This window comes from Leptopilina heterotoma, unplaced genomic scaffold (genome assembly GCF_015476425.1).
Source record: "Leptopilina heterotoma isolate Lh14 unplaced genomic scaffold, ASM1547642v1 Lhet_6, whole genome shotgun sequence".
Classification (NCBI taxonomy): Eukaryota; Metazoa; Arthropoda; class Insecta; order Hymenoptera; family Figitidae; genus Leptopilina; species Leptopilina heterotoma.
Window position 1 is genome coordinate 5,447,275 of NW_025111137.1, and position 26,220 is coordinate 5,473,494.

The 26,220-nt window shown below is 26.1% G+C and overlaps 3 protein-coding genes across 5 annotated transcripts; 1 reads left to right on the forward strand and 2 right to left on the reverse strand.

The window, feature by feature from the left end:
- The first annotated feature begins 167 nt into the window (after window positions 1-167).
- LOC122509126 lies at window positions 168-2,695 on the forward strand. 3 transcript variants are annotated; one of them, XM_043622928.1, is made up of 11 exons: window positions 171-446; window positions 785-867; window positions 1,096-1,137; window positions 1,345-1,392; window positions 1,516-1,560; window positions 1,665-1,709; window positions 1,807-1,851; window positions 2,114-2,158; window positions 2,266-2,310; window positions 2,417-2,452; window positions 2,526-2,695. In XM_043622928.1, exons 2-11 carry the CDS (start codon window positions 790-792, stop codon window positions 2,562-2,564), a joined length of 468 nt encoding a protein of 155 aa, XP_043478863.1. In that variant the 5' UTR covers window positions 171-446; window positions 785-789; the 3' UTR covers window positions 2,565-2,695. The 3 variants fall into 3 exon arrangements, with proteins under 3 accessions (XP_043478864.1, XP_043478863.1, XP_043478862.1); XM_043622927.1 differs by having other exon boundaries at window positions 196-516; XM_043622929.1 differs by lacking the exon at window positions 1,665-1,709 and having other exon boundaries at window positions 168-516.
- On the reverse strand, window positions 2,694-6,802 carry LOC122509124 (venom acid phosphatase Acph-1-like). The gene is made up of 6 exons (XM_043622920.1): window positions 6,428-6,802; window positions 6,182-6,292; window positions 3,635-3,882; window positions 3,273-3,556; window positions 2,959-3,170; window positions 2,694-2,885 (listed from the first exon to the last, which is right to left on the reverse strand). Exons 1-6 carry the CDS (start codon window positions 6,551-6,553, stop codon window positions 2,706-2,708), a joined length of 1,161 nt encoding a protein of 386 aa, XP_043478855.1. The 5' UTR covers window positions 6,554-6,802; the 3' UTR covers window positions 2,694-2,705.
- Window positions 6,803-7,237: 435 nt separating this feature from the next.
- LOC122509231 lies at window positions 7,238-24,646 on the reverse strand. Its single transcript, XM_043623104.1, has 14 exons — window positions 24,168-24,646; window positions 16,770-16,918; window positions 16,082-16,371; window positions 15,873-15,983; window positions 15,457-15,722; window positions 15,078-15,361; window positions 14,688-14,899; window positions 14,433-14,586; window positions 11,173-11,303; window positions 10,958-11,068; window positions 10,552-10,817; window positions 10,173-10,456; window positions 7,935-8,146; window positions 7,238-7,824 (listed from the first exon to the last, which is right to left on the reverse strand). The coding sequence occupies exons 3-14, from the start codon at window positions 16,196-16,198 to the stop codon at window positions 7,657-7,659; spliced, it is 2,316 nt and encodes a 771-aa protein (XP_043479039.1). The 5' UTR covers window positions 16,199-16,371; window positions 16,770-16,918; window positions 24,168-24,646; the 3' UTR covers window positions 7,238-7,656.
- Window positions 24,647-26,220: the final 1,574 nt, after the last annotated feature.

Here is a 26,220-nt window from a genome sequence, read left to right on the forward strand (position 1 = left end):
GTGTTTTTATTAAAATAAGTAACTAAAAAAAATTTAATCAAAAAGAATGTAAAAGCAAAATAAAATCTCATATTACATTATATTTTATTTTCTGATATTCTGTCAATGTAATCACATATAGAAACACGTGTGCGAAATTTATTAGAGAAAGTATATTTGAAAAATTAAAAATAGATGTATAAAAAAAAGTATGCAAAATTTCTTTTAAAAGAAATTTAAATATTTAGTGAATTTTGATAAAAGTTGATAAAAGTTTTAGAAAAAAATATTTGTTATATAAAAACGTGCTAATTTCAACATTCCGTAAATGATATCAAAGGCCTTTGTAAATGTTATAATTATGTGCTTTATCGCATAAAATATTTTAAAACAATAAAAATTATTTTTTCATTAATGTAAAATGAGATTTAACTTTCATTCCACAATGATTGGCAGTGAATAAAAAGGTGAGAGCAATTTTAGACGAATGTCAAAACTTATTTTTATACTGAACCGAAATATTGGAGAAATCGACAGGTAAAATTCAATATTGAATACTTTATATATATATATATATATATATATGTATATTGAAAGCTCTCAATTCTAATACATCATTAATGTCATTTTCTCAACCAATTATTATTATTAATTTATTTTAAATTTATTTTATATTTTTTGGATTTTTCTGTAATATAATTTTTGATAATTTTAAGTCAGTTATTTTAATAAAAGAATTTATTGTTGTCTTCAATTAAAAATAATTTACGATAATTTTGTTAAAAAATTATTTAATTTTTCTTAGAAAAAATGGGTCGATGTCTTGCTACCATTCTTCTAGCTGTTTTTGTGCCATTATTAATGGAAAATTCCATATTTTCATTAGCAGTAAGTTTCAATCAATTATTCTTGTAATATTCAATTATATATATATTTTTTTATATTGAGGGAAGGAACCGATAAAATTTCCATCTATTAAAAATTATGTTGCATAAGCTTGTCAATTTAAATTCTTATTATAATTCAGTTTGTTAAAATTTCACCGGTCCTTCCTCTTAAGGCAATCATGTGACCTAACTTTACATGATATTAAAAATATTTTCTCTTTTCCATTAGAATGAAGAAAACATATTCGCGGATGATAAAATAATATCTAAGGTAATGATTACTAAATAACAAATAAATATCTAAATTAAATAATGTAAAATAATAAACTTTTATTAAAAATAAATTCTAATATTATTGGCAAAAATATATTTTTCGTGACATTCAATTTTTGGTAGAATTTTTTTTAAATTTTTGTATAATTCAATCATTACTATTCATACACAAAATAATTTCTTCATATTTTTTATAATTTTTTAGACAGAGGCAAATTATACATGGACAGATGGAACCGTTAAAATGCACGAGGTAAAATTAATAATTGTTTACTTCAAAATTTTATTCAATGAAACTTATTAAATTTTAAGATATTCTAAAACATTTCTTGTCATTTGAAAAAAAATATATTTTTTTGTTGTTTGCTGTTTTTAGAAAAATATAACTTATCGTCATCCTGGTCATGAAGACGCTTATAGGGTAAGATTTTTAATTTTTTATTAAAAATAATTACTTTTTATATTATTTTCATTTTCAATTTTTAAGTTCAGTTAGTAATAATTTATTTATTTAATTGTATTTAGATAATAAAAAACATTGTTTGGAATAACAAAACTAAATCAAATCAGGTAAATATAGTCGACTTTTATTATTTAATTTTTTTAAAAACAAATATATTCCGAATTGAAAAAATAGAATGGAAAATTTAGTGTTATTTTTTTCTAGATCAATGACACATACAAGGACAGCGATGGTAAAACAATTACAGAGGTAAAAAATACAATTTTTTAATTCACTATAAATGGTTAGTTTTTTCACCCGATTGAATTAGCTTGAGATGTGATATTCGGGATTTTTAGGGTCACTCACTAATCTATGATGTTATACTTTTTAAAAATGTAAAATAACGGATTATGAAAATTCATATATTTCTATAATACATTATAGTAAGATTCTAAACAACTTTTTTCATTTGTGCAATTAAAAAAAATTGCAAATTAATGTAATTAATTAATTTTTTTCCTCTATTTAGATTACAAAATCAAACGAGTATAGTGATGAAACCAAATCACATCAGGTAAAGTTTTTTTTCTTCACAATTTTATAAAAAAGTAACTTATTATAATTTATAACAGTATAAATGTAAAAAATGATAAAATTTATTTTATTTTCGCTTCTTTTCAGACAAAACATATAGAAATACTGCCTGATGGTACAGTTAATGAGAAGGTATGAAAAAATAATTTTATATACCAAATTAACATTCGTACGACATATCTTAATTATAGTCACAAATGTGGTTTTCAATAATAAGAAATAAAAATTTTTTTTTCAGGAGAATCTTACGTTGCCTGAAGTCGAAGTAAAACAGGTAAAATTAAGAAATATTTAAAATAATTTATTATTACATAGTACCTATCTAATTTAATTTTTCTAAATTTCAGGATAAATTTATAAAAGGAACTCCTAAAACTCTACAATGATTTACAATTGCAATTATTAAAATAGAATTCAATGTAAAACTTTTATTTTTATACGTATATTAAATTGTATAATAAGTTTGATAATGTTAATGAAATTAAAAAGATTATAAAAAATAAAAAGTGACAATATACATTTCAGTACTAAATTATTGAACAATTTTCTAAGTCATAATCACAACATTTCAATTCATTATCCGTTGGTATTACATGTTTCATTAATTTCAAAAATTTGGTAAACTTACACATTCCATAAATATTAGATGAGCAGTTTGGTATTTTTAGAATTTTTACATTATTTGAATAACCCTTGTAATGTACAACCTGTAAGAATTATTTTTATAGAGTAACATAAAAAATCGAATTTTTTATTTTTCAAATTTTCATTAACTCGTACCTGTACATAATAATTGTCTTCTTTATCACGATACAATTCTAAAATGACAGTACTGGTATAATAAGGCTGATGTGGTTTTGTCACTCCAAGAGCAAGAAGATGTGCAGCAACATTTGTATCATGAGCACTATAAAGATTAATTCTTTTCCCCCTTTTTAATAGTCCCTTTTTTCTTGCAATCATATCTTCTGTCATTTTCCTTAAAAGACGTCCTAAAATGAAATAAGTTAATTTATTTATATATAGTTTTAGGAAATTAGAAATTATTTTCTTTCCGTTAATTTTCAAACAATGGGAAATATAATTTTATTTACCACCATTCATTTTTTTCAGTGTTTCATTATAATTTCTCAAGAGAACACTAAATGAGACAGATTTTATAAATTTTTTACTGAACAAAGTTTCGTTAGCCCATTGCGGAAGCGGAAGAGACATTGACTGATGTGAAATTAGAGTATTGTAAAGAATATGAGCTTCACTAGATCGTGTTATATTCTCTCCTGTGAATTTCGACAAATTTTTCCATAGTGGTTTAAATTCATTTGTTAATTCTTTTACTTCTGGCAATTTTCGTATTTCTGATACCATTTTTTGTACTCTAGAGACATTAAGATAAGTAATAATAGCTAAAAGAATTTATTTTCTACTTATTGAAATTTGACATTAGGTTACGTACTTAGAACAACTTGTTGACATTTGAAGAAAATTTTTCTTTTCATCATATATTATTGGTATGGGTTTCCACTTCTGTTGAATTGAATGTTCAGGAAATAATCCATTAAGAACGAATTGTAGTGTCATTTTGGTTCTATTGACGTCTGTACTTCTGGCAATAACATCATGAGGATAATACTTTCTACCAAGAAAAGTTTTATATCTTTTGCATAGGAATTTTCCTAACAAATAAGCTCTTTTTTTACCCTTCTGTAAAATAATAAATTTTTTATTCTTTTTTGATATAACAAATAAAAAATGTACCCATTTGGTTTGTTATATGCTTTTTTCTATAACAAATTTCGTTTGACTGATCTAAATAATTATTATGCAAATTATTCTCCTTTTTATTTATAGAAAATACTAGAAAATTGTTAATTGTTATCAAATTTTTATTAAAAAGTAGGAAATATACCCATTTTATGCATAATTTTTATTTCTCAATAACAATATTGTTTACAAATTCATTTTTTTCTTTTGGGTAGAAAAACATTAGATATTCCCGTTTCTTAATATTTTTCTAGAAAATTCTCAATTTTCATAAGGAAATAATTTGTATCAATTCTATTTCTTAATTACAATTGTTTTCATAAGATTCAAAGTTTTTTTCAAAATAAAGGAAAAAAAAATGTTTATAAATTATCTTTGACAATTAGAAAATTGAAAATGAAACTGAAAATTTTTCAATTTTTAGAAAATAAAGGAAAAAATTTTATTGGAAAAAATGTTCTGTTAAATTTTTTTACTTTCGAAAACAATAATTTTTTAAAATTTAATTATTTAGTTATTATTATTTATCCATAGGAATTAAGATTTTCAAAAATTTCAAATTCAAACCTTTTTGAAATTAATCAACTTTAAAAATATTTTTATAAAACATACAGATAACGATTACTCCAAGTCGAAGAAATTATATTTATTTATTTTTTTATTATATCATTAATTTAATAATATTGTTTTTAATTTTCAAACAATTCAAACAAAAAATCTTTATTAATCTAAAAAAATTATTAATGTCGTTATTCATTATTTTATTTTATTTTTCATTGAAATTACAAATTATAAACACTCATAAAGAAAATTATTTTATATTATAAGAATATTGTTACTGTAACTTCTTAAAAATTATTTTCATATTCTATTATTATCTAAAATTTTAACTGAAATTCATTTTCAAATCAATTTTTATTTAAAAAATTCTATGAGAATTCAATTATGTAAATACAAAAGTAAATTATTTATTGAATAATTATATGTTTTTTTAATATTTAATTCTTATAAAGAATTTTATTAATTTTGTAAATAATTGAATTCTATGGACGAATTTTAAGAAAATTTTTTAGAATAGTTACATTTTTTAAGGAATTTGATTAAAGTTGTATTAAAAATAATTGAAATTCTGCGATGAGTTTAATTATTTCTGAAAATAATTATTGAATTTCTGCAATCATTTGTAACTTCTTCAAAATTCAATTTTTTTAGTCTTTTTAACTAAAATTCTTCTATAAATCCATTATTTTTAATAATTAATTTAATATTGACAAATTTAACTAATTTTAGAAGATTTTGTATTATTAATATTTTTCAAAAATGTAAGTTCATTAAAATTTCTAATTAAATTTATTTATTTAGTATATAAACGGGACATGCCCTTTCGTACATATTCATTCAACATTGGATTTTTAAAAAATTTTAAATTGAAATCGATTGAAGTTAATTTATTTCTGGAAATTGTAAACGCAACTCTATTAAAATTAAATTAATCTTAAAATATTTAATGAGTTTTATTATTTCTGAAAATAGTTGAATAATTGAGAAGAAACTTATAAAAAACTTGTAAATATTTGAATTCCCGTGGAATTTTTATTATTTATGAAAATAATTAAATATTTGCGTACAATTTTATTAAAATAGTTTTTAAATAATTAAATTTTTTTGGGTAATTTTATTAAAATAGTAGATATTGAAAATCATTGAAATGAGGAAATTTTGTGAAAATAATTGAAATTTTGACAAGAATTTTATTAAAATTTTTGAAAATAATTAAATTTTGAAGAAGAATTTTTTTATTTATAAAGATAATAATTGGGATTTTGTCGAGATTTTTTGTTATTTTTGAACATAATTGAATTTTGTAATAAGAATTTTATTATACTTTTGATAATAATTGAATATCTGCAATCATTTGTAACTTCTTCAAAATTCAATTTTTTTTTGGTGTTTTTAACTAAAATTCTTCTATAAATCCATTATTTTTAATAATTAATTAAATATATAGGTATTTATTGACAAAATTCAACTAATTTTGAAAGATTTTGAATTATAAAAATTTTTCAAAAATCTAAGTTCATTAAAATTTCTAATTAAATTCTTCAAAACATTGACATTTTGTAAAATTTAAAATTGAAACCGTTTGAAGTTAATTTATTTATGGAAATTGTAAACGCAACTCCTAATTCTTTAATTACAATAATTGTTGTTAAGGTTAATATAAAAAAATATAGATTACTTCTGTTAAAGCACCATATCCAATTGGGTAATAAGTCTCGTTTATGTACGGATCATTCGGATACGTCTCACCGTAAAATTTTTCAGGTGTTCGATCACCATGTCTAAAAACCTGATATAAAAAATTTGTATAAACTTTATGAAAATATACTGTAATTTATTTGTAACTGACCAACTTTTGAAATTTGAATAAAAGAAATAATAAAATAAAATGCATATGAATTAATAGAAAATATATTGTTCTTACAATGTTGACCATTCGCAATTCCAAATCCGAAGGGAGATCATATTTGTTATCCACTCTTGAACTTAAAGTACATACAACCATTGATAATAACAATAATAATCCATGATGAAAAATAATAGTTTTCATTTTGAATACTATATAAGAGCAAATTTTGAAATTTTTATTTAAACTTTTAAATATTTGATGCAAATGACTTATAGATGGGTATAAAGAAATTGTTATACGTCAATAATTTTATTTGTTTATTTTATAACACAACTGTAATGCCACGTGTATAATATAATCAAATTGATAAATAAATTATTTCTTTTTACTTTAGTTTTATACATAATAATAATACGAACTTATTTTTCTTGATAACTTTCAAATATTTTTACATTCTCATCACATGAGAAGGTAGTTTTAAAGACATGACTTTTATTTCAAGTTTCTGCTGTGATATGGTTATTCATTATCTTCGCAATAAAACTTTTGTCTATTATTCGTTTGTTTCTGTATTTTGTGTTTATTTTTAAGAGAAAATTGAAAATTCATTTGTTTGATAATGGACAGCACACGTGTTCGAAGGTTAAATAAAGGTGAACGCTTTTATCCTGATCGACTAGGATCACAAAAACCACACTCTTTTTCTAAATTAATCTTTCACTTTAATCCTATAAAAGTACAGTAAGGCTTTAATCTTCTGCACGATCATATGTTTGTTAATCCATTTTGGTCTACTATTTTCTTGTCCTAACCAAAAAAAAAAAAAAAAACCTGGGTTCATTTCTGTTGAAGCTCAAAATGAGCTTATGTTAATAAAACATGGTGTCATTAGAAGGTTAATTTTTATTGCGTTTCAAATTTTTAATGCTTCAGAAAGTCTTCTTTGTTTTCATAAAATTTTTCCCTTAAGATTTTGTCACAAAAAACCGATAAGTTAGAAAACAGACTTAGGAGACTTTCGCAGAAAGCAGTTAGTTCGTTAAAGATCTAATAAAAAGATCTGGACAATAAGAAACATTTCCTAAAATTTATAACTTAATATCTAAATCTTTTAAACTTTTTTCTAAATCTTTTACAGTACTAACTTATAAGAAATTAAAATATCAGATTACATTTTATCCCTTAATCACTGAATTAAAATAATATAAACTTTATAGAAACATTAAGTAAAATATAACAAGAATAAATTTTCTCCGTCTACAATTTGATTACAATACAATATTAATATTTTTCAAATCCTTCATTCAAGCTAAAGAACAATGTTCTAAACCATTATCACAACATTCCAATTCATCCTCATTGGGTATAACATTTTTTATTAATTCCAGATATCTACTAAATTCACACAATGAAGAGCAGTTTGGTATTTCTAGAATTTTTAACTTATTTGAGTCCCCCTGATAATATACAATCTGAAAAAAGAAAACATTTTTCTTAAAAAGCATATCAACAATTTTAGATAACGAGTATTGGCATTTGTAACAAATTCCAAATTAATTGTAATTTATATACTTTATCGTACCTGTACGTAATAATTATCATTGGCATCACTATACAATTCTAAAATAATTGCACTGCAAAAGAAAGGACGATCAAATTTTGATATTCCAAGAGCATAAAGATGTCCCGACATATTATAATCATGAGTACTGTAAAGTTTAATTTTTTTTCCTTGTTTTAATTTTCCGGTCTTTTTGTCAATCATATCATTTGTCATTTGCTTCAAAAGTCGACCTAAAGAAGTAAATATATGTCCAATTGAGAAGGGTAAAGATCAGTAAGATTCAATTTTTGTTTAAGTTAAAAATGGAGATTCTTTACAATTATTAAGTTTTATTTCCAGAAGAATATGGAGTAGCAAAAAAATCCAAAGCTTTAAAATTTTTAAAAACAGATAATTGTGATAAAAGAGTAAGGTCAATTATTAATAATTTATTATGGTTATAATCGTAAAAATAAAATAAATGAATTGAATATAAAAATTTGAACAAATAAATAGTAGACAAGTAATAAATTAATAATAATAATAATAAATAAATAAATCATCGTAGACAAAAAAGTTAAAAAAAAATAAATAATAAAATTACTAGCGACAATTCGCGCGCGTCTGACTTCTCACTCACTTTTTAAAATAAAATTTTATCAATTTAAAAAAATAGAACGTAAAAATTATGAATTCAAATTAAATATATAGTTGGAATATTTATAGTTTTAATACTATTGTAATTATAATAATAATAATAATAATAATAATATATTCTGACATAGGGAATTCAGGGAATAGTCAGGAATTTTAATCAAAAGTAAATAACTTAAACCTCGAAGAACTATCATAAAATAAGTAAATTATTTAATGAATAATTTTACTTGAATATATTTCAAAAAGGCATGTCCCGTTTATATACTAAGTAAATAAATAAATTTAATTAGTAATTTTAATGTACTTAGATTTTTGAAAAATATTAACAATACAAAATCTTCTAAAATTAGTTAAATTTGTCAATATTTAATTAATTATTAAAAATAATGGATATATAGAAGAATTTTAGTTAAAAAGACTAAAAAAATTGAATTTTGAAGAAGTTACAAATGATTGCGGAAATTCAATAATTATTTTCAGAAATAATTAAACTCATCGCAGAATTTCAATTATTTTTAATACAACTTTAATCAAATTCCTTAAAAAATGTAACTATTCTAAAAAATTTTCTTAAAATTCGTCCATGGAATTCAATTATTTACAAAATTAATAAAATTCTTTATAAGAATTAAATATTAAAAAAACATTGAATTGTTCAATAAATAATTTACTTTTGTATTTAAATAATTGAATACTCGTAGAATTTTCTAATAAAAATTGATTTGAAAATAAATTTTAGTTTAAATTTTAGATAAAAATAGAATATAAAAATAATTTTTAAGAAGTTACAGTAACAATATTCTTATAATTTATGAAATAATTTTCTTCATGAATCATGAGTGTTTATAATAATTTGTAATTTCAATGAAAAATAAAATAAAATAATGCATAATTACATTAATATTTTTTTTTAGAATAATAAAGATTTTTTTGAATTGTTTGAAAAATAAAAAAAAAATATTATTAAATTAATGATATAATAAAAAAATAAAGAAATATAATATTATCTATCAAAACATATAAAAAACCAAAGGATGAATTTTGTTAAAAAATCGTGATGATTTTATATTTTATTTCTATTTTCTATCAAAACGTATAAAAAACAAAAGAATAATCACAACATTAATTTCAGGTGTGAACAGAATGAAAGGAAGAATAAGACGATTATTATAGTTAATAATAATTTTCTGAATTTCGATTTTGCTTTATGAGTGTTTATGATTTGTAATTTCAATGAAAAATAAAATAATGAATAAGGAAATTAATAATTTTTTTAGATTAATAAAAGATTTTTTTTGAATTGTTTAAAAAATAAAAAAAATATCATTAAAATAATGATATAATAAAAAAATAAAGTAATGTAATATTATCTATCAAAACATATAAAAAAACAAAAGGATGAATTTTGTTAAAAAATCGTGATGATTTTATATATTTTATTTTTATTTCTATTTTCTATCAAAACGTATATACAAAAACAAAAGAATAATCATGACTAATTTCAGGTGTATGGACAAAATGAAAGAAAAATTAAGACGATGATTATAGTTAATTAATAATTAATTACTATAATAGATAAGGAAATATATTACAACCTAATATATAAGAAATCAAACATACCTCCATTCATTTTTTTCAATGTGTCATTGTAGTTCCTAAATTTTTCAAATAAATCAACAGCCTCTTGAAAATCCTTATTAGACATAATTTCCTCAGCCCATTTTGGAATCGAAAGATTCATTGATTTTTGTGAAACCAGTAGATTATAAAAAGGAAATGAATAAAGGGGAGTGCGAAAAGTTATTCCCGTTAATTCTGTTAGATTGTTTATAAGTGGTTTATACTTTTCAAAACTTCGTTTCACTTCCGCTAGTTGTAGTATTTCGTTGAACATTTTCTTGTATCTGAAAAGTAAAAATAATATTCAAAAATTATATATGTTGACTATTAAAAAGTGAATTTTGATTTTTGAATGTTATTTTAATGTATGTGCATGTACTTAGGGCATCTTGTAGGAAATAGTAAAACATCGTCGTCAAGATTTTTAAAATCTATTGGTATAGGCTGCCAATTAAGAGTGGAATGCCATTTTTGAAGTGCATCTGGAGGGTAAAGAGCAGCTAGAACAAGAAGTAGGGTCATTTGTGCCCTCTTCATGTATGTACTTCTGGCAGTAATGTCTTCAGCAATATAAGTGTTTCCCAAAAATTCATTATATCTTCCTCGCAAAAATTTGCCTAATTCAAATGCTCTCAATTTTCCCACCTATATAATACTTAATGACCATTATTATTAACTTATATAGATAATACCGATTTAATTCGACAAGTAAAGTACTATTAAAAATAAAAAAATATCTGTGAAAGTGTTTCATTTGAAATAAAGCTGAAATGAATATAATTTACATTTGTCAAAGCTCCATGTCCCGTGGGAAAATATGTCTCATTTATAAATGGATCTTTTGGATACGTCTCGCCATTAAGTGTTAATGGTGTTCGATCTCCATGTCTAAATACCTAAAGTAAGAAGTTTCGAATATTTTTTTTCACATAGGATAATTGAAAACTTAAAAATTTTATTTAGATACAGAAAATTAAAATTGAAAGAGTGAGTAACTTACGACATTCACCATTTGCAGGTTTAAATTATTTGGAAGAGCATATTTGTCTTCTAATTCCTTACTTGAAATGCACACTGTAGTCAATAATAATCCGCACAGATGTAAATATAATTTCATTTTAATTATTTCAAATTAAAGTACTGGAGAATGAATAGATTGTGAATGTTGTGAGGGGGCGGGTGAGACAAATCGGACAAGCAATATATTGTCGAACAGAAATATCACTGATTTATTAAAATAACTAGCCGCACGCATTACAGAAGCTGACCGATTTTCATGACTCGTTACAACATTCTGTTTCTTATCGGCAACGAAAAACCTGCCCGGTCCTTCCTTTTCGTAAGTCCCCACTTCAGTCCCTAGCAGACGCAAGCGCAATTAATTTTCCGAACAAAAAGTGTTTCTTAACATTGAAGTTCAAGTAAATATTAAAATTTTTATACCTGTTACGATCTAATTTATTACAAAGACTCACTTTCATATCAGACTGAATTGCTAAAACTTTTTGTAGTTATTTTGTTTTTATTATTAAAAAAACCGTAATTTTCTATCTAAGAATTTAAATAGTATTTTTACAACAGTTAATTTATATTTGTGATTATTTATTTTATTATTTACAAAATATCGATTCTTTTTCTAAAATGCAATTACAAAATTGGTTAATCAATTTAACTGATATTGTAATTTCTCAAGAATAAGCAGAGGATGGAAAAATTTTTTTTTAGCCATCTTTATCTTCTGTTTACTAAAAGTTGTTAGATCCAAACTTTTACTGGTCCCAAACTATTGCTAGAACAATTCCAATTGATATCTGAGTCATCAAAATTAATTTAATTCACAATTCATAAAAAGTAACTACAGCCGATAATCAGCAGAAGATGTAAAATTATTTTTTGAGCAAACTTTATCTTCTGTTTACTAACAATTTTTAGTCATCAAATTTTTTACTGATCCCAAACTAATGCTAGAACAATTCTAATTAACATCTTAGTCATCAAAATTAATTTAATTCACAATTCATAGAAAGTAACCACAGCCGATAATCAGCAGAAGATGAAAAATTATTTTTTTTAACGAACTTTATCTTCTGTTTACTAACAATTGATAGTCATAAAATTTTTAACTGGTCCCAAACTATTGCTAGAACAATTCCAATTATTATCTGCGTCATTAAAATTAATTTAATTCCCAATTCATAAAAAGTAACCATAACTGATAATCAGCAGAAGATGAAAAATTAATTGTTGAGCAAACTTTATCTTCTGTTTAGTGTTTACTAACAATTTTTGTCATAAAATTTTTTACTGGTCGCAAACTATTGCTAGAACAATTCCAATTAATATCTGGGCCATCAAAATTAATTTAAATCACAATTCATGAAAAGTAACCACAGCCGACAATCAGCAGAAGATGAAAAATTATTTTTTGAGCAAACTATATCTTCTGTTTACTAACAATTTTTAGTCATAAAATTTTTTACTGATCCCAAACTAATGCTAGAACAATTCTAATTAACATCTGGGTCATCAAAATTAATTTAATTCACAATTCATAGAAAGTAACAACAGCCAATAATCAGCAGAAGATGAAAAATTATTTTTTTAACGAACTTTATCTTCTGTTTACTAACAATTGATAATCATAAAATTTTTAACTGGTCCCAAACTATTGCTAGAACAATTCCAATTATTATCTGCGCCATTAAAATTAATTTAATTCCCAATTCATAAAAAGTAACCATAACTGATAATCAGCAGAAGATGAAAAATTAATTGTTGAGCAAACTTTATATTCTGTTTAGTGTTTACTAACAATTTTTGTCATAAAATTTTTTACTGGTCCCAAACTATTGCTAGAACAATTCCAATTAATATCTGGGCCATCAAAATTAATTTAAATCACAATTCATGAAAAGTAACAACAGCAGATAATCAGCAGAAGAAGAAAAATTATTTTTTGAGCAAACTTTATCTTCTGTTTACTAACAATTTTTGACATAAAATTTTTTACTGGTCCCATACTATTGCTAGATCAATTCCAATTAATATCTGGGTCGTCAAAATTAATTTAATTCACGATTCATAAAAAGTTACCACAGCCGATAATCAGCAGAAGAAGAAAAATTATTTTTTGAGCAAACTTTATCTTCTGTTTACTTACAATTTTTAGTCATAAAATTTTTTACTGATCCCAAACTAATGCTAGAACAATTCTAAATTAACATCTGGGTCATCAAAATTAATTTAATTCAAAATTCATAGAAAGTAACCACAGCCGATAATCAGCAGAAGATGAAAAATTATTTTTTTAACGAACTTTATCTTCTGTTTACTAACAATTGATAGTCATAAAATTTTTAACAGGTCTTAAACTATTGATAGAACAATGCCAATTATTATCTGCGTCATCAAAATTAATTTAATTCACAATTCATAAAAAGTAACCATAACCGATAATCTGCAGAAAATGGAAAAATTTGTTTTGAGCCGACTGTATCTTCTGTTTATTAAAAGTTGTTAGTACCAAAATTGTTTACTGGTCCCAAACTATTGCTAGAGCAAATTCAATTAATATCTGGGTCATCAAAATTAATTTAATTCACAATTTATAAAAATTAACCACAGCCGATAATCAGCAGAAGATAAACAATTTTTTTTGTGCGAACTATATTGTTTGTTATAATTTTAATTAATTGATTATTTTAAAAAATCTATAATTTTACTGATAAATTGATAATCATCTTATACTGTAGAAAAATTTAATTACCTTTTAATGAATCTCTTATTCTATATAATCTAAAATACAATTAACTCTCCTATGATTTTATCATTTTTAAATTTTGCAAAAAATAAATTTATAATTTTGTTAAAATTAATTTTGACTATTTCATTTTTACTGTAATATTAAATACAACTCTTTATCTTTAAGTTACACTTGGTCTTTTATTTATATGACTCTCGATTTAAATTTTTTTAAATAAATAAATGAAATATGCTTCCCGAGTATACTGGGGTTAAACCGTAGGGAGGTTATCTAAATGTGAGTTTTAATTTTATTAAATTAAGTAGACATTAATTATTATCGTATCGATCGAATGCATCACTATAAGAGAGAAGTTATAAAAAAGGAAATAATAAAAATGTATTCATGTCATTTTTAATTGTTGCTTTCTATTTGTTCGTTTATTTTTTGTTCATTTTTTTGTCAGTGAATATTATTCAGAAACATAAAGTTTTGCTCCTATTAAAAAGCTAAAGAACAATGTTCTAAACCATTATCACAACATTCCAATTCATCCTCGTTGGGTATAACATTTTTTATTAATTCCTGATATCTACTAAATTCACACGGTGAAGAGCAGTTTGGTATTTCTAGAATTTTTACCTTATTTGAGTCTCCCAGATAATATATAATCTGAAAAAGGAAAACTCTTTTTTTAAAATCGTCTTTAACGTTTATGTAACACGTAGTGTAACAAATTCCAAATTAATTGTAATTTATATACTTTATCGTACCTGTACGTAATAATTATCATTGGCATCACTATACAATTCTAAAATAACTGTATTGCAAAAGAAGGGACGATCAAATTTCGATATTCCAAGAGCATAAAGATGTCCCGACACATTGAGATCATGAGTACTGTAAAGTTTAATTTTTTTTCCTTGTTTTAATTTTCCGGTCCTTTTGTCAATCATATCATTTGTCATTTGCTTTAAAAGTCGACCTGAAGAAGTAAATATATGTCCAATTGAGAAGGATGAAGATCAGTAAGATTCAATTTTTGTTCAGGTTAAAAATGGAGATTCTTTACAATTATTAAGTTTTATTTCCAGAATATGGAGTAGCAAAAAAATCCAAAGCTTTTGAATATTAAAAATACAGAATATTGAAATATAATGTACCTCCATTCATTTTTTTCATTGTATCATTGTAGTTTCTTAATTTTTCAAATAATTCAACAGCCTCTTGAAAATCCTTATTAGACATAATTTCATCAGCCCATTTTGGAATTGAAAAATTCATTGATTTTTGTGAAATCAGTACATTAGAAAAGGAAAATGAATAAATGGGAGACGGGAAATTTTTTCCCGTTAATTCTGTGAGATTTTTTAAAAGTGGTTTATATTTTTCAAAAATTTGTTTTACTTCCGCTAGTTGTAGTATTTCGTTGAACATTTTCTTGTATCTAAAAAGTAAAAATAATATTCAAAAATTATATATGTTGACTATTAAAAAGTGAATTTTGATTTTTGAATGTTATTTTAATGTATGTGCATGTACTTAGGGCATCTTGTAGGAAATAGTAAAACATCGTCGTCAAGATTTTTAAAATCTATTGGTATTGGCTGCCAATTAAGAGTGGAATGCCATTTTTGAAGTGCATCTGGAGGGTAAAGAGCAGCTAGAACAAGAAGTAGGGTCATTTGTGCCCTGTCCATGTAAGTACTTCTGGCAGTAATGTCTTCAGGAATATAAGTGTTTCCCAAAAATTTATTATATCTTTTCCTCAAAAATGTGCCTAATTCAAAACTTCTCAATTTTCCCATCTATTAAATTATTTATTTATTAAATTATTATTAACTAAGGGCAATACTGAATTATTTAAAAAATTAACAATAATAAAAAAAGTATAAAAAATAATTAAAAAATTGTGATAATTTTCGAATTAAAATAAATATGAAATGCATATAACTTACATTTGTCATACCTCCATATCCCATAGGAAAATATGTCTCATTTATAAATGGATCATTCGGATACGACTCGCCGTAAATTGTCTGTGGTGTTCGATCTCCATGTCTAAATATCTAAGGGATGTTTAGAATAATTTTTGTTCACAGAAGATAATTGAAAATTTTTAAATTTTATTTATACAGGAAATTAGAATTTATAGAGTGTAACTTACGGCGTTCACCATTTGCAGTTTTAAATTATTTGGAAGAGCATATTTATCTTTTAATTCTTTACTTGAAATGCACACTGTAGTCAATAATAATCCGCACAGATGTAAATATAATTTCATTTTACTTTTTTTAAATTAAAATACTGGAGAATGATGAAATTTTTTCTTCATTTATTGTAGACTCTATGTTACGGACGTTTTCAAAGTATTGCACAATGAAATATACGTAAAAACAAGTTTAAGAGAAGAATATGAATTATGATTTAATTTTCTGATAATTGTTAACACAATACCTAGATGACAAAGAAAAAATGTTACGTGTCAGTCTTAGATAACATTTGTTTTATTTTTTAAACGTCATAATTTTTTTATTTTATGTGCACTTGGAAAAGTAATTGAATTTTTAAAGAGAAACAAATTTTTTTTACTAATTGGAATAATTTTTTCTTTTGTTTCAATAATTATAAAGAACTACTTTTAATTTTTTGAAGATAATGCTTGGTTCGTCACTACTCCATAATTACATTGATAATCTATAATCTTAAAAAAATATTTTATTATCTTCCATAAATCGAAAATAGTTTTTTATCATGTTTTATATTCTTAAGTCAGTATTTCTTGGTTATTTTGAGGATATGATCCACTAAAAACCATTCTTTAGTTTAAAACATTCTTCATCTTACGGAATTACCGTCAGACTTTAAACTTTGTTGGTGAAGATTCCTGAGATCTAGCATGCGCATTCATGCCTTTTCAGATATTTGCATTGTATTTTTTTTCAGTTTCTTCTCTTTGTCACAAAGTCAACAGACCTTCAAATTTTATTTCCTGAAACGTAGCCTGTAAAAATTGTGTTTGAACCTCAAAATTTTAGTTTTTTGATTAAACAAAAAAATAAAATACAACAAAATTTGATAAAATAAAAAAGTGAAAAACACTGTTAAAAAACTGTATGTTAAATCTAAGTTTAGTGCTTAAACAAAAGCAGCTAATCTTAAACATATTTCAAAACTTGTAGCATAAAATAATTTTAAATCTTAACTTGAAGGTTTTCGAGGTATTTACAAATTCCAATGTTTCAATTGTAGATTTAAGTATTTCATGAGAAAATCTAAGGTAAAATATTGATTTTCACTATAATTTGTGCAACGACAAATTATTACTTTTTTCTCTCCCTTAGGGGACTAAGGAACAAATAACAGAAAGTCAAACTCAAAAGTGACTGCATATGAGTGAATTTTCAGTTAAAATGAAATAAAATGCTAAAACAGAACACATGCTATTTTCCATTTTATTGCTCGCATTTGCGTAGCTATGAAAGCGTTTGTGTACGTTTCAATGTGCTCTGAAACGACGCCTGACTCTTTTAACATCAAAAAGTAAAAAGAGCCTAAAGGAATGAAGATCAGAGACTCGTAGAAAATTTTGTTTGTAGCTTAGTGAACACTGTTATACATAGAAATATTAATTTATTTAAGCATGTGGATAATATTTACGTTACACGTTCTAAAGTCGAATCAGTTATATTTCATTGATTTTCAGTCAAATTTCACTGATTCAGTTGAGAAGAAAAATTTAATTAAATTAAAAAATTAATTAACTATTTAAATAAGTGGTATGTTATTTAAACGTGTGCCTAGATTAATATAAAAAGACATATGTCTGTATATAGGATAAAAAAATATCACAATACTTAAATAAACTAATTTAAAAAGAATAAAAGCAAATTACTTAATACTGTGATAAATGTAGGTTAATTACATTATATTTTATTGCATTGATACACTATTATAACATCAATTAAGTTTCACGTTAATTACAATTATTTATCTAAAGTAAGCAGATAGAGTTTCCATTTATCTAATTACTACAAAGCAAATGTATGATAATTTACAATTACACATTTTTCCATCAGAGAGAAACTATAACGGCACATTTACGCGATGCTTATAAATCTTTTGCGCCAATAAAGCCCCTGAACCAAAAGGTCCCGTAGCTAAAGAGTTACGAGGATGTGGATTTTAAATGGCATCGAGGGACGAAAGAGATGAACGAGCAAATCGTATCTACAGAAGCAACGAATCACGAAACCGAATGTCCTTGTGATTTTAATTGTGATTTTATGCAGGCGAGGCATTAGCCTAAAAGGTGATTTGCATGGTTTGCAAGAGATAGCGAAAAATAGATATTAGATGGAGACTGGATGTCCTAAGAAGAGTGAATGGAATTTTCATTTTAAATTTTAATTTTAAAGTCAATTTTCTTCAAAGAACGTATTTGACGATGTATTTTAAAATAACACCGAAAGTATCTTTGAATTTATCGTGAAAGCTAACTTCTGTCCACTCGTCTATAAACTCTTTTATGGTAATAGAATTGTTCATTTGCTAACGTAAGGAATTGTAGATTTACCAATTCAACCTGAAGACTAAATTCATAAATATATTTAACACATGACAGAATTACAAACCATTGACAATGAGTTAAATTAGGATCTAATAGACATTGTAATCGCAGTCAAAACTCTAGGTCCTAACCATTTTTGAAATACGATTGTATTTTTATGCCCGTAATCGTTTAGCACAATTTTTCGCAATTGTATTTGGAAAAAATAGTTTAACCCAAAAACAAAAGACGTCAACAACGACACTCAATCAAAATTAATGTGATTGCAAAAAATAAAAACTCAAAATTGATAATAATTAGAACAACGGTGGAAATTAAAGAAAAAAAGTCACAACACCGTTTAAAACACGTGCACTACTACAACAAAATTCATATAGCGCAATTTCGAAACACTGAAAACTAGTCGAAACATCAAAATATGTGGAGATCAAAAAGAAAAACGGCAGCCTTGACTGTAAAAAAGTATTTTCCATGCCATACATTGCACACATTTTTAATAATTGAGATGTAACACAAAAAATAAAATGCCACATAACATAAAAAATGTCCTTCTCAATCAAGAACAGATTATATTACTGATTACTCCAATTAATTAAACATAGAATTCCACAATTTACATCTCTATTTATATTTAAAGTGCTCATCTAAAAGGATAAAAAGTGTACTGGACATAGGATGCTTTTTCAAACCAAATACGCTTTTTTTGGAGCAACGTACCGATATAGTATTGTGGCTTTGATTTGGATAAGATAAAAAAAATTGATAGAACCTTGGAAAAACTGGTAGCGATTTTTTTGTATCAATTTCCCAGGTTCATTCCATATTTGAGTGCATTGTGCTCGTCGAACAATAACTCATCCCAATATTGCCTGGCCCTTACTGTGCTACGGTGCGTACAGTATATATGGGATACATACACAAACTGAAAGCGCACATCCCGTGCATATCGATAAGTCTCTTTCAATAAACTTTTCCGATCTATGCCTATATTTTACGAGGTACTCGAACATTTGAAACCTAGCTTACTGTTTCAACGTGATATTGTGAAAATCGAGTCTCGAGTTCTTTAACGGCTTTACCCCTTGGTATTTTTCTCAATTGCTTTTTTATGTTAGAAGAATCTGACGAGGGAAAAAAGTTTTGAGTACTTTGCTTATTCGTTTGCAGAAAGGAATTTGTAATAATATCCTCCTTTCGATATGATATGACATTTAGTATTAATATTAGGGGGAATTTTTTTTTTTTATTAATCCATCGTTATGTTACATTTCCTAAGAATTGTAGATTAAACATGCTTTACTCTCTTAGTCTCTTAGTTTATAGTCTAATATTACAAAATTAATTATTATTACAAAAATTATGTTACATATATTTAAGTATATCAACGATTTAGTATTTTGATGAAAAATATATAGTTCTTGAATAATACGATACTAAATATCCAGCAAAAGTGGAGTTTTATGCCATAAACACTTGAGACTTGGAAATTTTACAGGGAATCGATGCCAACAGCGATCAGAATTTTTCAATCGTTCAATCGCCTGGGAATGCGTTTGTCTCGCTCATCCTCGTCGTTGTCACTTTCTTTTTGCTTATGTCGTATCTATTTAGTTTTTCCATTCACAAGACAATGTATGTGACAGACTTTTTCGCAGGAAGAATCATTTTTCCTTTTCAATACCACCTATTATTTTTCGTTTTTTGACATATGTCATAAATGTAAAGAGAATATCTAAAAGTGTAAAAATTGAGAATTTTTAAAAACAATTGTAAAAAAACGTTTTTGATCTTCGTTGAATTTTCTAGTGGCTTTGATGAATATTAAAAATCCATTGGTCTGCGTTATCTTAGTGCTGCAGTAGGGCCATTGAAGATCTGGTATTAAGGTTTTCGGCACGTGGCCTTTCAAGTAGATCCCGAATAAACCAAGGTAATGAAGGATATAGAGTTCTCTATTTGAGAAGCACTACTGAAGTCCCTTAGGACTGCTTCAGCTCCTCTGGGATAACTTTGGTGAACACAAGTGGAACTTTTTGAACGGGGAGAGATATCGAATCGTGAGAGTGAGAAACTGAGTTAAATGGAGGTTCGTAACCCTTCCTGAAATTTTATGCCGTTGATACTAACAACACCACTCCGTATCTAGTGATAATGTCCATTTCACAACGCATCGGCTTCAATCAATGGCGAACCAAAAACGAGGGTTAATAGAAATATTGATATTTTTCTGTGGAATCATCCAGTGGGGAAATTATTTAAATGGTCCTATTTCACTAAAACTGCAAATACTTCAGATATCAAAGCCGTCATATTAATTTGTAAAATATACATCATTTAAATATGGTATCCTAAAGTTTTAATTATTCTAACTACTGATTAGTGTAATTCATTTTTTCTGTTTTTAACTAAATCCATCGCAGTTGGCAAAAGTAACATTATTAAAGATGTGCAAATTCAAAAGATATAAAATATAATCCTAGATTACGTTTAAGAAATTAAATCTTTAGATTTCCATCAGAAGGTATTAAAAACTTTATATTATTCCATTGAATGAAAAGTGAAAATCTTTCTCCTCGAAAGATTTGTAAATTTCACTTGGCTGATTTTCTGCAAATCTTTCTAACGAAATGATTTATTCTTCTTTTTTTTTTCTTTATATTTCAAAGTGCAAAGGATGAATTTATCTAGGAAGCATGAGATTCTTAATTGAATTGTTGCAAACCTCTGCAATGAGATCGGTCGGATGCTCTTTTCGTTGGCGCGGATTATGCACGATTCTGCCACGTGGAAAAGTTGCTCGACTCGATTTCTCCACAAATCTAAAAACCTCATCCTTATCCTGGAGGGAAGATGAATTTTCTCCAAATCAGAAATCGCATTTGCAAAAGACAGGGAATTTAATTTAAATTATATAATCACAATCATTCCATAGACGCTACTGATTAACTGAGATTACTGGAGTATTTAAAATATTCTTTTTAAGATTAAATTCTAAGTAAAACTCTTCGTTTTCAATTTAAATATTAAGAAAACTCTTTAATAAACTAAACAAATAATATATTATTAAGAAATTTTAATTAACTCTATTAGACTGTACTTTGTGGACTATTCTTCGCTTAGGATTATCTAGAGGTCTTTTAATTTAATACGAAAGAAATTCTTCCGCAATTTAAATTAAATTTAAATTATGATTGTTGTATGAACGAGCGGAATTTGGTGACAAATGAGAAACTCAATGGGATTGCTGTCTCATTAGTATGAGCGAGAATAATATGAGGAAGAGATACTTTGTTTCTGCATGCTGTGTGGTGCAAAACCTGAGCGAAGATAATGAAAACAGTCTTGTCAGCTAGAAAACTCGTACGGATGTGAGCTTACAATTTGTCGCGTTGTCTCTCTAACGAGATAAGCCAGTTAACGGATAAACCGGTGCCACGTGACCCGATAAAGGCGAAGCACGTCATGGAAGAGGTGAAGAGAGCCGAAACGATCATCGGATAGGAAAACGGGGTTAACTCAATTAAATTAGGGGTATTGAGACTAAATTCATTATTTAAAGCTGGAAACTCATCGAAATGCCACTAATCTTACGGGTGATTTTGTTTTATCTTGTTTATTTACATAAGTTAACGGGACTAACTCTTTCGTACAGTTAGTACTCATACTCATTGAACCATTATACATTTTATTTAATTTATCAATGTCGCAATATCAATTTCCTACTTTATGGAAAAAGGAAGTTTCTCCAATTTACAAAGATGGTAATAAAAATCGTTTTAAAAACTATCGTCCTATTACAATTCTTAACGTCTTTTCTAAAATATTCTAGGGCAAATTATAATTAAAAAATAGAAAAAAGAATTTTAACAATAAATAATAACAACTTTTAATAGCAATGATTTGTAATTGACAATTAACAACAAATTGTAATAACAAACAATAATCACCATTTTTAACAAATTGTAATAATAAATAGTTACTGAATTATAAAAATCAACATGTGTATTATAAAGTAGAATAGGATCCATAGCTAATAAATTCAGAGGGATGCGTCAAACAATTGTTCGGACAACAATGGTTTTCAAAAAATACATGGGTTTTCATCCACTTGTCGAGCAGCGTTTTGTATGAAAAGGGCAAGGAGTTTCATTTAACCAGAGAGTATTATAGTTTGAAAATCGAACTCATCAAAACATTCAGAAAGAGAGTATTAGTTTGAAAATCAACCTCATAACATCCTTCGGAAAGAGAGTATTATTTTGAAAGCGAAACCTATACAGATCGTCAAGCACTATTTCTAAAGCCAACATCAGTAAAGTACACCAATAAAAAATACAACTCAGTTATTTTGTAAAAGAATTTATTTGGAAGTAAATTCAAGTTTCAAGATAACTAATATTAAAAAATATTAATATTTGACATTTATAATAAACGAAATATTGTACATTTAGTGCATTCCCTTCCCAAATAAATAAGACCACTGAATATCTGCAAACTTTCCATGGACCTTCTGCGTACTTTCTGACGAGAAAGGAGTCCGCTAAAGGTCCGACAAAAGTTTGCAGACACTGTGTAGACCTTTTTAATTAGGCTCCAACTGACTTACTATTCAAGCAAAACAGGTGAGCAAATCTACCATTGGTAAATAGTGAATCTTGTAATATTTGGAAATAGTTTGAGGAGCAAAATGAAATTAAAATAGTTTACAGATGTATAAAGAATTATATTGTATATTTTAAAGAACCATAAAAGAAGTAACATAAATTTCCTCTAAAAATCTCTTATTTTTCAGTTAAGTAACAGTGTTATTTTTCATAATTAAGTATGTGAATTAAATACCATCTACATAGCACGATATTTTGCAGCGAACTCACATTGCAAACTTGATGAAAACATACAACGCAAACTTATTTTAGCAATCTGACTAAAACTCTAAATGTGTTAAATAGAAATGTATGTTGATTATAGTAATAGATGAACATGTTAATATATTTGTTTCCAAATGTTTAAATATTTAAAATCCAATGTCGTATTATATTGTAATCTACGTATTTTTTAATGGGTACAATAGACACGAAATCCTAACCATCCTTATTTTACCCACTAGCATAAATTTCTCTCCGTGTTTGAAAAAATTATTTATTTTTATCATATAAGTGTTCCTTAATCTTAGTAAAAAAGTTTATTATGTTTTAATATTATAAATCCTTTTACAGTCTTGTAGGAAATCACATTCATGTTTTGAGGCACACACGCGACGCCAATACGAATTAAGAATTCAACTTTATTGGCAATTAGTGACATCTATTACTCCTTTCTTTGTAAAAAGTGTTTTACTTGTAAATATTCAATAATTAAAATTTAGATCTATTACTATAATCAATATATAATTTCCATGTCCTAACAAGTTTTAGATTTTCTGCAAGTTTGATAAAAAAGCTTTCGACAAGTTTATATAGAAAGTTTGCCAAGAAAGTTTGTCGCAATATGAGATTGACTAATCGTCAAGGTTGTTGTCAACATTTTTATACATTTGGAAAGTTTTCATCAATCTTGCATTGAAGATGATAGTGATGATGGTCTAACTGCAAAATGGCCTGCTAGGTAGGAATATTTATTCTTCAAATATACTAATGTGTATGTGTGATTTATGATGTATTGTTTATTAATTAACTCAGCTCACCTTTTGCTATTTGTGATCCTCTACTTAATCCAGCCTTTAGTAAGTTTAGTTTTCAGAATTCACTGTTTTGTATTTTGCTAACAAGACTATACATTGTGTTATTTATTATTCTAATTTTTCTAATATTTAATCAAATCTCAATTATTGCACTTTATTTATTTCACAATAAACAATATAATTGTTCTTTTCTTCAATCTCTGTTAATCTTTATTAAATTGAATTTCTAGAAACTGTATGACGCGACTCACTTGCTGTCTATTTCAATTAGAACTCTGGCCTTTGACACTAAAAAAGAGATTCTTGATCTCAATGATAATCTGACCAGACTGCTCTACGTCAAGACCAGCGAGCAAATGCCCAGCTTTTCCTATGTCAATCACTTTTGTTAATTCATCATCATTGAGTGGGGAAATCATTATTTGAGTTCGTAATCATTACTCGTTCGTAAAATGATGATTTTAAAAAACAGTTGATATGCGTGAAATATTTTCAGACTTTATTTTTTTCTTATTGTCAGTGGGCAGAAAATGGTGACTGCCTATTAATCAGGAAATCCCAGAACGGAAGCGAATGTACTAGCAGCTGTGTCTGCAGGTTGCTAGCACATCCGGAGCTTCTCCAAGCTTTGGGGACTTTTTTTGTACTCTGGACATTCGTTGAGGAAAGATGGCAACCGTGTGTACCCTGGAGGGTTCAAGGGTGCGGAGAAATCTACGATCTCTCGAGGTCTGATCGTCTGCAACGGGCATCTCACTGAACTAAACATAAAATATAGCCTGCGGTTCACGCCCACATTCGGCTGCCGATGGTGGTTGCAGTTAAATACCTAAATAGCGTCAGCCGCCGGCAGCTTTCACCAATATGTGGACTCTGCATGTTAAGCGATTAATCGCGTTGATTGGATTCCAATTAGCCTGCTAGAGACACAAGCCTAGAGCAATTTTCTCTATATTTTTCAAACTAATCTCATGCAAATCTGCATCTTCCTAATTAAAATAAAGACTCATTATTTGTAACAAAAAGTTTTTTGTACTTCTTATTTTTTATTTTCTGTTAATAATTTTTAAAATGTAGGTGTTGCCTTATTTCTAAAATTATATGTACCCAGTGGGTAATGGACATGGGATATATTTAGGACGTTATTAACGAACGAAATCTGGATACTATGTTCACTATTTTTTCCAGATAGCAACAAATGTTGCATCTTCCCTAATATTGTTTTGACCCATTCGAAATTAATAAATATTTGTGTGACACTTTCTGTATTCCCTTTTGATATATCCTAAGTGGATGTTAACCCCTTTAACACTTTTCTAAACCATCGATTCTCTTCCATATTCTTTTCCTTTTCATTCACCACTTTTTTCAAATTTTTCACACTTTTCCAACCTTTCTTTCATTTTATCAATGTCTCTATTTCCCTCATTACATTCTCTCCTATACATGTCCATATAAAATTTTTCTGCATTTTTCCCACATTTAATTCACTCTACTTGTCGATATCTTTTTCTCACTTTACGCAACCTAATTCTCACTTCTCTTTTTTTACCTTTTTTATCACTCACACTTTTATACTATTTTATACAAGCATACTTTTCATTTGCACCACAAAAATATTCTCTTCACACTCCATATACTGCACTATTCATCTTTCTTTTAATACTTAAAATTTATTCTAAAAGCTTTTAAAACATCACAAACTCGTGAATGCAAAAACAGTACAGGAAGCGAAAGTCTAATTATTTCAATATTGTATTTGTGCTAAATCTTAATATGCTGCTAGTAGCGGCTATTAAACAGGTGTTCGCATGTGTCTCAGTTTAAATAAATCGGTTTAAGTTTGATCTGTTATTTTCATACAATGATTAAGTTAAACTTAAGCTTATGATTCTTTGTTCGTGACAGTTTTTTGAGGGTTTTTCCTTGTAACGACGACTACATTTGAACAAGAGTCGATATTCCATCAGGTTTGTAATTGTTACGTCCCAGTAACATCCTTATTGCAGCATAATTTTTAATTTTTTAAATTAAACAAAAATTAAGTAAGATGTAA

Excerpts from the sequence above, each read along its gene's own strand:
- LOC122509126 (XM_043622928.1), top strand. The coding sequence starts at position 790 with ATGGGTCGATGTCTTGCTACCATTCTTCTAGCTGTTTTTGTGCCATTA. Across the intron at positions 2,311-2,416 it reads ATGGTACAGTTAATGAGAAG|GAGAATCTTACGTTGCCTGA; the intron begins GTATGAAAAAAT and ends TTTTTTTTTCAG. Across the intron at positions 2,453-2,525 it reads CTGAAGTCGAAGTAAAACAG|GATAAATTTATAAAAGGAAC; the intron begins GTAAAATTAAGA and ends TCTAAATTTCAG.
- LOC122509124 (XM_043622920.1), bottom strand. The coding sequence starts at position 6,553 with ATGAAAACTATTATTTTTCATCATGGATTATTATTGTTATTATCAATG. Across the intron at positions 3,883-6,181 it reads GATATGGTGCTTTAACAGAA|AAGGGTAAAAAAAGAGCTTA; the intron begins GTAATCTATATT and ends ATTATTTTACAG. Across the intron at positions 3,171-3,272 it reads ACTGAAAAAAATGAATGGTG|GACGTCTTTTAAGGAAAATG; the intron begins GTAAATAAAATT and ends ATTTCATTTTAG.
- LOC122509231 (XM_043623104.1), bottom strand. The coding sequence starts at position 16,198 with ATGAAATTATATTTACATCTGTGCGGATTATTATTGACTACAGTGTGC. Across the intron at positions 11,069-11,172 it reads ACCTGCAAATGGTGAATGTC|GTATTTAGACATGGAGATCG; the intron begins GTAAGTTACTCA and ends TTCTTACTTTAG. Across the intron at positions 8,147-10,172 it reads ATTGAAAAAAATGAATGGAG|GTCGACTTTTGAAGCAAATG; the intron begins GTATGTTTGATT and ends TTACTTCTTTAG.